Source organism: Salvelinus namaycush, unplaced genomic scaffold (assembly GCF_016432855.1).
Source record: "Salvelinus namaycush isolate Seneca unplaced genomic scaffold, SaNama_1.0 Scaffold2802, whole genome shotgun sequence".
Taxonomy (NCBI): Eukaryota; Metazoa; Chordata; class Actinopteri; order Salmoniformes; family Salmonidae; genus Salvelinus; species Salvelinus namaycush.
The window spans coordinates 17,501-32,505 of NW_024059678.1; the positions used below are offsets into that span (position 1 = coordinate 17,501).

The 15,005-nt window shown below is 46.6% G+C and overlaps 1 protein-coding gene across 1 annotated transcript in view; it reads left to right on the plus strand.

The window, feature by feature from the left end:
• Window positions 1–14,571, plus strand: part of LOC120039575 (dachshund homolog 1-like) — a 25,483-nt gene extending 10,912 nt beyond the window's left edge. Inside the window, exons 2-3 of the mRNA XM_038984994.1 lie at window positions 10,947–11,134; window positions 13,469–14,571. Of these exons, the coding sequence (XP_038840922.1) occupies window positions 10,947–11,134; window positions 13,469–13,831 (551 nt within the window). The 3' untranslated portion in view covers window positions 13,832–14,571. The remainder of the gene's footprint in view (window positions 1–10,946; window positions 11,135–13,468) is intronic.
• Window positions 14,572–15,005: the final 434 nt, after the last annotated feature.

Sequence of the window (15,005 nt, forward strand, 5' to 3'; positions counted from 1 at the left end):
TACTACCACCTGTGTTGATGGTTCTGTCCTACTACCACCTGTGTTGATGGTGCTGTTCTACTACCACCTGTGTTGATGGTTCTGTCCTACTACCACCTGTGTTGATGGTTCTGTCCTACTACCACCTGTGTTGATGGTTCTGTTCTACTACCACCTGTGTTGATGGTTCTGTCCTACTACCACCTGTGTTGATGGTTCTGTCCTACTACCACCTGTGTTGATGGTTCTGTTCTACTACCACCTGTGTTGATGGTTCTGTTCTACTACCACCTGTGTTGATGGTTCTGTCCTACTACCACCTGTGTTGATGGTTCTGTCCTACTACCACCTGTGTTGATGGTTCTGTCCTACTACCACCTGTGTTGATGGTTCTGTCCTACTACCACCTGTGTTGATGGTTCTGTTCTACTACCACCTGTGTTGATGGTTCTGTTCTACTACCACCTGTGTTGATGGTTCTGTCCCACTACCACCTGTGTTGATGGTTCTGTCCTACTACCACCTGTGTTGATGGTTCTGTTCTACTACCACCTGTGTTGATGGTTCTGTCTACTACCACCTGTGTTGATGGTTCTATCCTACTACCACCTGTGTTGATGGTTCTGTCCTACTACCACCTGTGTTGATGGTTCTGTCCTACTACCACCTGTGTTGATGGTTCTGTCCTACTACCACCTGTGTTGATGGTTCTGCTCTACTACCACCTGTGTTGATGGTTCTGTTCTACTACCACCTGTGTTGATGGTTCTGTCCTACTACCACCTGTGTTGATGGTTCTGTTCTACTACCACCTGTGTTGATGGTTCTGCCCTACTACCACCTGTGTTGATGGTTCTGTCCTACTACCACCTGTGTTGATGGTTCTGTCCCACTACCACCTGTGTTGATGGTTCTGTCCTACTACCACCTGTGTTGATGGTTCTGTTCTACTACCACCTGTGTTGATGGTTCTATTCCACTACCACCTGTGTTGATGGTTCTGTCCTACTACCACCTGTGTTGATGGTTCTGTCCTACTACCACCTGTGTTGATGGTTCTGTCCTACTACCACCTGTGTTGATGGTTCTGTTCTACTACCACCTGTGTTGATGGTTCTGCACTACTACCACCTGTGTTGATGGTTCTGTCCCACTACCACCTGTGTTGATGGTTCTGTCCTACTACCACCTGTGTTGATGGTTCTGCCCCACTACCACCTGTGTTGATGGTTCTGCCCTACTACCACCTGTGTTGATGGTTCTGTCCTACTACCACCTGTGTTGATGGTTCTGCCCCACTACCACCTGTGTTGATGGTTCTGTCCTACTACCACCTGTGTTGATGGTTCTGCCCCACTACCACCTGTGTTGATGGTTCTGTCCTACTACCACCTGTGTTGATGGTTCTGTTCTACTACCACCTGTGTTGATGGTTCTGTCCTACTACCACCTGTGTTGATGGTTCTATCCTACTACCACCTGTGTTGATGGTTCTGCCCTACTACCACCTGTGTTGATGGTTCTATTCTACTACCACCTGTGTTGATGGTTCTGTCCTACTACCACCTGTGTTGATGGTTCTGTCCTACTACCACCTGTGTTGATGGTTCTGTTCTACTACCACCTGTGTTGATGGTTCTGTTCTACTACCACCTGTGTTGATGGTTCTGTCCTACTACCACCTGTGTTGATGGTTCTGTCCTACTACCACCTGTGTTGATGGTGCTGTTCTACTACCACCTGTGTTGATGGTTCTGTCCTACTACCACCTGTGTTGATGGTTCTGTCCTACTACCACCTGTGTTGATGGTGCTGTTCTACTACCACCTGTGTTGATGGTTCTGTCCTACTACCACCTGTGTTGATGGTTCTGTCCTACTACCACCTGTGTTGATGGTGCTGTTCTACTACCACCTGTGTTGATGGTTCTGTCCTACTACCACCTGTGTTGATGGTTCTGTCCTACTACCACCTGTGTTGATGGTTCTGTTCTACTACCACCTGTGTTGATGGTTCTGTCCTACTACCACCTGTGTTGATGGTTCTGTCCTACTACCACCTGTGTTGATGGTTCTGTTCTACTACCACCTGTGTTGATGGTTCTGTTCTACTACCACCTGTGTTGATGGTTCTGTCCTACTACCACCTGTGTTGATGGTTCTGTCCTACTACCACCTGTGTTGATGGTTCTGTCCTACTACCACCTGTGTTGATGGTTCTGTCCTACTACCACCTGTGTTGATGGTTCTGTTCTACTACCACCTGTGTTGATGGTTCTGTTCTACTACCACCTGTGTTGATGGTTCTGTCCCACTACCACCTGTGTTGATGGTTCTGTCCTACTACCACCTGTGTTGATGGTTCTGTTCTACTACCACCTGTGTTGATGGTTCTGTCTACTACCACCTGTGTTGATGGTTCTATCCTACTACCACCTGTGTTGATGGTTCTGTCCTACTACCACCTGTGTTGATGGTTCTGTCCTACTACCACCTGTGTTGATGGTTCTGTTCTACTACCACCTGTGTTGATGGTTCTGTTCTACTACCACCTGTGTTGATGGTTCTGTCCTACTACCACCTGTGTTGATGGTTCTGTCTACTACCACCTGTGTTGATGGTTCTGTTCTACTACCACCTGTGTTGATGGTTCTGTCCTACTACCACCTGTGTTGATGGTGCTGTCCTACTACCACCTGTGTTGATGGTTCTGTCCTACTACCACCTGTGTTGATGGTTCTGTTCTACTACCACCTGTGTTGATGGTTCTATTCTACTACCACCTGTGTTGATGGTTCTGTCCTACTACCACCTGTGTTGATGGTTCTGTCCTACTACCACCTGTGTTGATGGTTCTGTTCTACTACCACCTGTGTTGATGGTTCTGTCCTACTACCACCTGTGTTGATGGTTCTGTCCTACTACCACCTGTGTTGATGGTTCTGTTCTACTACCACCTGTGTTGATGGTTCTGTTCTACTACCACCTGTGTTGATGGTTCTGTCCTACTACCACCTGTGTTGATGGTTCTGTCCTACTACCACCTGTGTTGATGGTTCTGTCCTACTACCACCTGTGTTGATGGTTCTGTCCTACTACCACCTGTGTTGATGGTTCTGTCCTACTACCACCTGTGTTGATGGTTCTGTCCTACTACCACCTGTGTTGATGGTTCTGTTCTACTACCACCTGTGTTGATGGTTCTGTCCTACTACCACCTGTGTTGATGGTTCTGTCCTACTACCACCTGTGTTGATGGTTCTGTCCCACTACCACCTGTGTTGATGGTTCTGTCCCACTACCACCTGTGTTGATGGTTCTGTCTACTACCACCTGTGTTGATGGTTCTGTCCTACTACCACCTGTGTTGATGGTTCTGTCCTACTACCACCTGTGTTGATGGTTCTGTCCTACTACCACCTGTGTTGATGGTTCTGTCTACTACCACCTGTGTTGATGGTTCTGTCCTACTACCACCTGTGTTGATGGTTCTGTCCTACTACCACCTGTGTTGATGGTTCTGTTCTACTACCACCTGTGTTGATGGTTCTGTCCTACTACCACCTGTGTTGATGGTTCTGTCCTACTACCACCTGTGTTGATGGTTCTGTCCTACTACCACCTGTGTTGATGGTTCTGTCCTACTACCACCTGTGTTGATGGTTCTGTTCTACTACCACCTGTGTTGATGGTTCTGTCCTACTACCACCTGTGTTGATGGTTCTGTCCTACTACCACCTGTGTTGATGGTTCTGTCCTACTACCACCTGTGTTGATGGTTCTGTCTACTACCACCTGTGTTGATGGTTCTGTCCTACTACCACCTGTGTTGATGGTTCTGTCCTACTACCACCTGTGTTGATGGTTCTGTCCTACTACCACCTGTGTTGATGGTTCTATTCTACTACCACCTGTGTTGATGGTTCTGTCCTACTACCACCTGTGTTGATGGTTCTGTCCTACTACCACCTGTGTTGATGGTTCTGTCCTACTACCACCTGTGTTGATGGTTCTGTCCTACTACCACCTGTGTTGATGGTTCTGTCCTACTACCACCTGTGTTGATGGTTCTATTCTACTACCACCTGTGTTGATGGTTCTGTCCTACTACCACCTGTGTTGATGGTTCTGTCCTACTACCACCTGTGTTGATGGTTCTGTTCTACTACCACCTGTGTTGATGGTTCTGTCCTACTACCACCTGTGTTGATGGTTCTGTCCTACTACCACCTGTGTTGATGGTTCTGTCCTACTACCACCTGTGTTGATGGTTCTGTCCTACTACCACCTGTGTTGATGGTTCTGCCCTACTACCACCTGTGTTGATGGTTCTGTCTACTACCACCTGTGTTGATGGTTCTGTCCTACTACCACCTGTGTTGATGGTTCTATTCTACTACCACCTGTGTTGATGGTTCTGTCCTACTACCACCTGTGTTGATGGTTCTGTCCTACTACCACCTGTGTTGATGGTTCTGTCCCACTACCACCTGTGTTGATGGTTCTATTCTACTACCACCTGTGTTGATGGTTCTGTCCTACTACCACCTGTGTTGATGGTTCTGTCCCACTACCACCTGTGTTGATGGTTCTGTCCTACTACCACCTGTGTTGATGGTTCTGTCCCACTACCACCTGTGTTGATGGTTCTGTCCTACTACCACCTGTGTTGATGGTTCTGTTCTACTACCACCTGTGTTGATGGTTCTATTCTACTACCACCTGTGTTGATGGTTCTGTCCTACTACCACCTGTGTTGATGGTTCTGTCCTACTACCACCTGTGTTGATGGTTCTGCCCTACTACCACCTGTGTTGATGGTTCTGTCCTACTACCACCTGTGTTGATGGTTCTGTCCTACTACCACCTGTGTTGATGGTTCTGTCCTACTACCACCTGTGTTGATGGTTCTGTTCTACTACCACCTGTGTTGATGGTTCTGTCCTACTACCACCTGTGTTGATGGTTCTGTCCTACTACCACCTGTGTTGATGGTTCTGTTCTACTACCACCTGTGTTGATGGTTCTGTTCTACTACCACCTGTGTTGATGGTTCTGTCCTACTACCACCTGTGTTGATGGTTCTGTCCTACTACCACCTGTGTTGATGGTTCTGTTCTACTACCACCTGTGTTGATGGTTCTGTCCTACTACCACCTGTGTTGATGGTTCTGTCCTACTACCACCTGTGTTGATGGTTCTGTCCTACTACCACCTGTGTTGATGGTTCTGTCCTACTACCACCTGTGTTGATGGTTCTGCCCTACTACCACCTGTGTTGATGGTTCTGTTCTACTACCACCTGTGTTGATGGTTCTGTTCTACTACCACCTGTGTTGATGGTTCTGTCCTACTACCACCTGTGTTGATGGTTCTGTCCTACTACCACCTGTGTTGATGGTTCTGTTCTACTACCACCTGTGTTGATGGTTCTGCCCTACTACCACCTGTGTGTCACCTAGTTCATTCACCATGGGCCGGCAGAGAGGACACGTCTTACTACTGTGGGATCAGACCACAGGAGGTTGGTGGCACCCTAATTGGGGAGGACAGGTTCGTGGTAATGACTGGATCTGAATCAGTGGAACGGTATCAAATACATCAAACACATGGTTTCCATGGTTTCCAGGTGTTGACTCCATTCCATTCGCTCCGTTCCAGCCATTATTATGAGCCGTCCTCCCCTCAGCAGCCTCCACTGGTGTAGTTAAGGGTAGTTATTATGAGCCGTCCTCCCCTCAGCAGCCTCCACTGGTGTAGTTAAGGGTAGTTATTATGAGCCGTCCTCCCCTCAGCAGCCTCCACTGGTGTAGTTAAGGGTAGTTACTATGAGCCGTCCTCCCCTCAGCAGCCTCCACTGGTGTAGTTAAGGGTAGTTATTATGAGCCGTCCTCCCCTCAGCAGCCTCCACTGGTGTAGTTAAGGGTAGTTACTATGAGCCGTCCTCCCCTCAGCAGCCTCCACTGGTGTAGTTAAGGGTAGTTATAATGAGCCATCCTCCCCTCAGCAGCCTCCACTGGTGTAGTTAAGGGTAGTTACTATGAGCCGTCCTCCCCTCAGCAGCCTCCACTGGTGTAGTTAAGGGTAGTTATAATGAGCCGTCCTCCCCTCAGCAGCCTCCACTGGTGTAGTTAAGGGTAGTTAGTATGAGCCGTCCTCCCCTCAGCAGCCTCCACTGGTGTAGTTAAGGGTAGTTACTATGAGCCGTCCTCCCCTCAGCAGCCTCCACTGGTGTAGTTAAGGGTAGTTATAATGAGCCGTCCTCCCCTCAGCAGCCTCCACTGGTGTAGTTAAGGGTAGTTATAATGAGCCGTCCTCCCCTCAGCAGCCTCCACTGGTGTAGTTAAGGGTAGTTATTATGAGCCGTCCTCCCCTCAGCAGCCTCCACTGCTGTGTGTGTTTTGTTTGTGTCGTTACCATAAGCGATGAAACAATGTTAAACGTTAACCATTGTTAATTATAGGGTGAGCTGCACAATAAACAAACACAAAGCATTTGGCCTGTTTTTCCATAAAGCCACCCACTTCCTCCTCACGGATGTCTAAATCACTACACACACACACACACACACACACACACACACACACACACACACACACACGCACACGCACACACACATTCATACACACAACACATGAACTACATTAACTAAGCAGCCATTAGCACCTTAATGTGTGAAAGAGAAGGCCATCACCAGCCAGACGCTGAGGTTTCTGTTACTTTAGGAAATCTACAACATACATACAAGCTTTTGTACAGTGCATTCAGAGAGTATTCAGACCCCTTCCCTTTTCCACATGTTGTTACTTTACAGCCTTTTTCTAAAATGTATTAAATCGTTTTTTTTCCTCTCATCAATCTACACACACATACCCCATAATGACAAAGCGAAAACAGGTTTTTATAAATTTCAGAAAATCTATAAAAAATTCAAAACAGAAAAACCTTATTTACATACAGTACCAGTCAAAAGTTTGGACACACCTACTCATTCAAGGGTTTTTCTTTATTTTTAATATTTTCTACATTTTAGACAAATAGTGAAGACATCAAAACTATGAAATAACACATATGGAATCATGTAGTAACCAAAAAAGTGTTTGGGTGATTGTGGAGGCCAGGTCATATGATGCAGCACTCCATCACTCTCCTTCTTGGTCAAATAGCCCTTACACAGCCTGGAGGTGTGTTGGGTTATTGTCCTGTTGAAAAACAAATGATAGACCACGAAGCGCAAACCAGATGGGATGGCGTATCCCTGCAGAATGCTGTAGGGATACGCCATTAATTCTAAATAAATCATTGTCACCAGCAAAGCACCCTCACACCATCACACCTCCTCCTCCATGCTTCACGGTGGGAAGCACACATGCGGAGATCATCTGTTCCACAAAGACACGGCAGTTGGAACTAAAAATCTAAAATTTGGACTCATTGCTCGTGTTTCTTGGCTCAATCAAGTCTCTTCTTATTGGTGCCCTTTAATAGTGGTTTCTTTGCAGGCATTTGACCATGAAGGCCTGATTCACGCAGTCTCCTCTGAACAGTTGATGTTGAGATGTGTCTGTTACTTGAACTCTGCAAAGTATTTATCTGGGCTGCAATTTCCGAGGCTGGTAACTCTTATGAACTTATCTTCTGCAGCAGAGGTAACTCTGGGTCTTCCTTTCCTGTGTCAGTCCTCATGAGAGCCAGTTTCATCACAGCACTTGATGTTTTTTGCGACTGCACTTAAAGTTCTTGAAATGTTCTGTATTGACTGACCTTTATGTCTTAAAGTAATGATGGACTGTCGTTTCTCTTTGCTTATTTGAGCTGTTCTTGCCATAATATGTGCTTGGTCTTTTACCAAATAGGGCTATCTTCTGTATACCAACCCTACCTTGTCACAACACAACTGATTGGCTCAAACGCATTAAGAAGGAAAGAAATTCCACAAATTAACTTTTAACAAGGCACACCTGTTAATGGAAATGCATTCCAGGTGACTACCTCATGAAGCTGGTTGAGAGAATGCAAAGCTGTCATCAAGGCAAAGGGTGGCTACTTAGAATAATATAAAATATATTTTGATTTGCTTAACACTTTTTGGTTTACTAGATGATTCCATTTGTGTTATTTCATAGTTTTGATGTCTTCACTATTATTCTACAATGTAGAAAATAGTAAATATTTTTTTTTAAACCTGGAGTGGGTGTGTCCAAACTTTTGACTGGTACTGTAAGTATTCAGACCCTTTGCTATGAGACGCACGAAGGGGACCAACAACCCAATGGTCACTCTGACAGAACTCCAGAGTTCCTCTGCGGAGATGGGAGAACCTTCCAGAAGGACAACCATCCCTGCAGCACTCCACCAATCAGACCTTTATGGTCGAGTGGCCAGACGGAAGCCACTCCTCAGCAAAAGGCACATGACAGCCCGCTTGGAGTTTGCTAAAAGGCACCTAAAGGACTCAGACCATGAGAAACAAGATTCTCTGGTCTGATGAAACCAAGAGAGAACTCTTTGGTCTGAATGCCAAGCGTCGCTTCTGGAGGAAACCTGGCACCATCCCTACGGTGAAGCATGGTGGTGGTAGCGTCATGCTGTGGGGATGTTTGTCAGTGGCAGGGACTCGGAGACTAGTCAGGATCGAAGGAAAGATGACAAGTACAGAGAGATCCTTGATGAAAACCTGCTCCAGTGTGCTCAGGACCTCAGACTGGGGCGAAGGTTCACCTTCCAACAGGACAACGATCCTAAGCACACAGCCAAGACAACGCAGGAGTGGCTTCGGGACAAGTCTCTGAATGTCCTTTAGTGGCCCAGCCAGAGCCCGGACTTGAACCTGATCGAACATCTCTGGAGAGACGTTAAAATAGCTGTGCAGCGACGCTCCCCATCCACCTGACAGAGTTTGGATCATAAACCTTTTTGTAGTTTTTAAAAACATTATTGTCATTGTCTGTATTTCTGTTTGGTAAGGTTATTTTTTCTTCTTCTTAGATGAGCAACCATGGCTACCTTTGTTAGGGATTATGCTGAAGTTCCAAGGCTAGGCCAGACATGAAGAAAATATATACTGTAATTAGCTGGGTCCTATAGCAACCAATAACCAATTCCTCCATTCCTCCAACATCCGTTCATCTCCTTCCATTCAGGAGGACATCTTTTGTTTTTATTTATGGTCGGGTTGAGGGAGAGGGTGGGAGAGGGAGGGGGGTAGGGAGGGTGAGGGAGGGAGGGAGGGAGAGAGGGAGGGAGGGTGGGGGAGGGAGGGAGGGTGAGGAAGGGTAAATTGCAAAAGGCATCCAGACGAACCGCTGCACATATGTGTAATCCACCTAATTTAGTAAAAGCTCTTTCTTTTAAAAATTTCTTTCTGCTTCCATCTCTTCATTGGGGACTTCTTTTTGTTTGCACACATTCTATTATATTTGGGACATTGTGTGGAATTTGGTCCAAGTTTAGTGTCTTTGTGTTTGGAATTACTCAGCGTTCCGTTGGCACGGCGACAGAGCCGTCATTAGCTCTCTTTTGTTTCGCTTCCTCCTTCTATTGTTTTATTTTTGGTTTTGTTTTCTTGAATGTTCAATATTTAGATCGCTCCCTTCTCTCCCACGTGGATTGGTTTATGCATCTATAAAATAGTTACATTTCAACAGCACACAGGGCTGAAATAGTGGGTCTGATACACAGGGCTGAACTAGTGGGTCTGATACACAGGGCTGAAATAGTTGGTCTGATACACAGGGCTGAAATAGTGGGTCTGATACACAGGGATGAAATAGTGGGTCTGATACACAGGGAGGAAATAGTGGTTCTGATACACAGGGCTGAATTAGTGGGTCTGATACACAGGGATGAAATAGTTGGTCTGATACACAGGGATGAAATAGTGGGTCTGATACACAGGGCTGAAATAGTGGGTCTGATACACAGGGGTGAAATAGTGGGTCTGATACACAGGGGTGAAATAGTGGGTCTGATACACAGGGAAGAAATAGTGGTTCTGATATACAGGGATGAAATAGTGGGTCTGATACACAGGGATGAAATAGTGGGTCTGATACACTGGGTGAAATAAACATTTTCATTTTCCGGTGTCTAGTAACGGTCCTAAAGCTTCTCATTTGACCATCTTTAAGCTTTTTAATTCAAAATAATAAATGTCAGAATGTGAAGTGGAAGAGCTAATAACCTTTATTCTCAGACACCCCTCCTCCTCCTCCCCTCCCCCTCTTCCTCCTTCTCCTCTTTATTCTCCCCTTCCTCATCATCATCTTCCTCCTTCTCCTCCTCATTCTCCCCCTCCTCCTCTTCATCATCATCTTCCTCCTTTTCCTGTCCTCCTCACTCAGAGTATGACAGAGGGACAGCGGAATGGAGCTGTGTGTCTATTTCTGGATCATCAACAAAGAGTCTTTTTAGGGATTTCACCCAGAAGACAAAAAAGTAAAGTGTCATGGAGATTGAGTGAGATGTATTTTCTGTACTGTGATTGGCTGTTTCAAAGAGTCCATCTCAGATGTTGTTATATGACCTTCCACTCTTTGTTTAAATGTTCTTCCTCTTGTTTGTTCAAGCGTATCATGTCCCCAGAGATGTTCGGTTTTGGGATGTTGAGCATCACGAATGTTGCTCTGGAAATCTGGTTTCACAAGTCAAACAGCATTCTGTTTGGTCTAGTGTCCTGAGTGTGACAATATAATGGTTTATACTCCACCCTCTAATGTATGTTATGCTGCCACAAAGCTAAATAGAAAACCATCCCTCCCCCCCTTTCCCTCCCTTTCCCTCCCCCCTTTCCCTCCCTTTCCCTCCCTTCCCTTTCCCTCCCCCCTTTCCCTCCCTTTCCCTCCCTCCCCTTTCCCTCCCTCCCTCCCCCCTTTCCCTCCCTTTCCCTCCCTCCCCTTCCCCCCCCCCCCCCTTCCCTCCCTCCCTCTCCCCCCCTCCCCCCTTTCCCTCCCTCCCTCCCTCTCTCAGGTCTGGAACACCTCCCGTTCATGATGATGTCACACCCCCTGATCCCTGTTAGTATGGCCCCTGCCTCCGTCTCCATGGCGATGAGTCAGATGAACCACCTCAACACGTTAGCCAGCATGGCCTCTGCTGCCCAGGTCCACCACTCTACCCTCTCCTCCCGCGGCCGCATGGTCACCTCTGTTATAAAGGTATGTTAGCATGGTCACCTCTGGTATAAAGGTATGTTAGCATGGAGGTCACCTCTGGTATAAGGGTATGTTAGCATGGAGGTCACCTCTGGTATAAGGGTATGTTAGCATGGAGGTCACCTCAGTTATATAGGTATGTTAGCATGGAGGTCACCTCTGTTATAAAGGTATGTTAGCATGGTCACCTCTGTTATAAGGGTATGTTAGCATGGAGGTCACCTCTGTTATAAGGGTATGTTAGCATGGAGGTCACCTCTGTTATAAGGGTATGTTAGAATGGAGGTCACCTCTAGTATATAGATATGTTAGCATGGAGATCACCTCTGGTATAAAGGTATGTTAGCATGGAGGTCACCTCTGTTATAAAGGTATGTTAGCATGGAGGTCACCTCTGGTATAAAGGTATGTTAGCATGGAGGTCACCTCTGGTATAAAGGTATGTTAGCGTGGAGGTCACCTCTGTTATAAAGGTATGTTAGCATAGAGGTCACCTCTGTTATAAAGGTATGTTAGCATGGAGGTCACCTCTGTTATAAAGGTATGTTAGAATGGAGGTCACCTCTGTTATAAAGGTATGTTAGCATGGAGTTCACCTCTGTTATAAAGGTATGTTAGCATGGAGGTCACCTCTGTTATAAAGGTATGTTAGAATGGAGGTCACCTCTGTTATAAAGGTATGTTAGCATGGAGGTCACCTCTGTTATAAAGGTATGTTAGCATGGAGGTCACCTCTGGTATAAAGGTATGTTAGCATGGAGGTCACCTCTGTTATAAAGGTATGTTAGCATTGAGGTCACCTCTGTTATAAAGGTATGTTAGAATGGAGGTCACCTCTGTTATAAAGGTATGTTAGCATGGAGGTCACCTCTGTTATAAAGGTATGTTAGCATGGAGGTCACCTGTGTTATAAAGGTATGTTAGCATGGTCACCTCTGTTATAAGGGTATGTTAGCATGGAGGTCACCTCTGTTATAAGGGTATGTTAGCATGGAGGTCACCTCTGTTATAAGGGTATGTTAGAATGGAGGTCACCTCTGTTATAAGGGTATGTTAGCATGGAGGACACCTCTGGTATAAGGGTATGTTAGCATGGAGGTCACCTCTGGTATAAGGGTATGTTAGCATGGAGGTCACCTCTGGTATAAGGGTATGTTAGCATGGAGGTCACCTCTGGTATAAGGGTATGTTAGCATGGAGGTCACCTCTGTTATAAAGGTATGTTAGCATGGAGGTCACCTCTGTTATAAAGGTATGTTAGCATGGTCACCTCTGTTATAAGGGTATGTTAGCATGGAGGTCACCTCTGTTATAAGGGTATGTTAGCATGGAGGTCACCTCTGTTATAAGGGTATGTTAGAATGGAGGTCACCTCTAGTATATAGATATGTTAGCATGGAGATCACCTCTGGTATAAAGGTATGTTAGCATGGAGGTCACCTCTGTTATAAAGGTATGTTAGCATGGAGGTCACCTCTGGTATAAAGGTATGTTAGCATGGAGGTCACCTCTGGTATAAAGGTATGTTAGCATGGAGGTCACCTCTGTTATAAAGGTATGTTAGCATAGAGGTCACCTCTGTTATAAAGGTATGTTAGCATGGAGGTCACCTCTGTTATAAAGGTATGTTAGAATGGAGGTCACCTCTGTTATAAAGGTATGTTAGCATGGAGGTCACCTCTGTTATAAAGGTATGTTAGCATGGAGGTCACCTCTGTTATAAAGGTATGTTAGAATGGAGGTCACCTCTGTTATAAAGGTATGTTAGCATGGAGGTCACCTCTGTTATAAAGGTATGTTAGCATGGAGGTCACCTCTGGTATAAAGGTATGTTAGCATGGAGGTCACCTCTGTTATAAAGGTATGTTAGCATTGAGGTCACCTCTGTTATAAAGGTATGTTAGAATGGAGGTCACCTCTGTTATAAAGGTATGTTAGCATGGAGATCACCTCTGTTATAAAGGTATGTTAGCATGGAGTTCACCTGTGTTATAAAGGTATGTTAGAATGGAGGTCACCACCGTTATAAGGGTATGTTAGCATGGAGGTCACCACCGTTATACGGGTATGTTAGCATGGAGTTCACCACCGTTATACGGGTATGTTAGCATGGAGTTCACCACCGTTATAAGGGTAGATCAGAGCATTACGGGTACTGTAGTACATTATGCTACGGCCACCTGTCATAACGGTACACATGATATTATGCCAGAAGTGTCCTTTCAAGCCATGAGAGCAGCCCATCAAGCCTTTCCTGGACAGTGTGGTTATTATTGTAAAATATTAATTGATGTTGATGTGTGTTTCCACTCACTGTGGTGTTGTTCTTCATTCTAGGAGCGTGTTCGGGACAGTCCGTCTCCAGCTCCCTCTCTGGAGGACGGGAGGAGGTCTGGGAGTCACCTGTCCTCTCGTCACAGCAGCAGCATCTCCAGCTCCCCAGTACACCCAGAACACTCTGCAGACAGGACCCGTATGTACACTAACCCTAACCCAGTACACCCAGAACACTCTGCAGACAGGACCCGTATGTACACTAACCCTAACCCAGTACACCCAGAACACTCTGCAGACAGGACCCGTATGTACACTAACCCTAACCCAGTACACCCAGAACACTCTGCAGACAGGACCCGTATGTACTCTAACCCTAACCCAGTACCCAGAACACTCTGCAGACAGGACCCGTACGTACACTAACCCTAACCCAACACCCAGAACACTCTGCAGACAGGACCCGTATGTACTCTAACCCTAACCCAGTACACAGAACACTCTGCAGACAGGACCCGTACGTACTCTAACCCTAACCCAGTACCCAGAACACTCTGCAGACAGGACCCGTATGTACTCTAACCCTAACCCAGTACACACAGAACACTCTGCAGACAGGACCCGTATGTACACTAACCCTAACCCAACACACAGAACACTCTGCAGACAGGACCCGTACGTACACTAACCCTAACCCAGCACACAGAACACTCTGCAGACAGGACCCGTATGTACACTAACCCTAACCCAGCACACAGAACACTCTGCAGACAGGACCCGTATGTACACTAACCCTAACCCAGTACACACAGAACACTCTGCAGACAGGACCCGTACGTACTCTAACCCTAACCCAGTACACACAGAACACTCTGCAGACAGGACCCGTACGTACACTAACCCTAACCCAGCACACAGAACACTCTGCAGACAGGACCCGTACGTACTCTAACCCTAACCCAGCACACTCTGCAGACAGGACCCGTATGTACTCTAACCCTAACCCAGCACCCAGAACACTCTGCAGACAGGACCCGTATGTACACTAACCCTAACCCAGCACCCAGAACACTCTGCAGACAGGACCCGTACGTACACTAACCCTAACCCAGCACACAGAACACTCTGCAGACAGGACCCGTACGTACTCTAACCCTAACCCAGCACACTCTGCAGACAGGACCCGTATGTACTCTAACCCTAACCCAGCACCCAGAACACTCTGCAGACAGGACCCGTATGTACACTAACCCTAACCCAGTACACAGAACACTCTGCAGACAGGACCCGTATGTACTCTAACCCTAACCCAGTACACACAGAACACTCTGCAGACAGGACCCGTACGTACACTAACCCTAACCCAGCACACAGAACACTCTGCAGACAGGACCCGTATGTACACTAACCCTAACCCAGTACACAGAACACTCTGCAGACAGGACCCGTACGTACTCTAACCCTAACCCAGTACCCAGAACACTCTGCAGACAGGACCCGTATGTACACTAACCCTAACCCAGTACCCAGAACACTCTGCAGACAGGACCCGTATGTACACTAACCCTAACCCAACACACAGAACACTCTGCAGACAGGA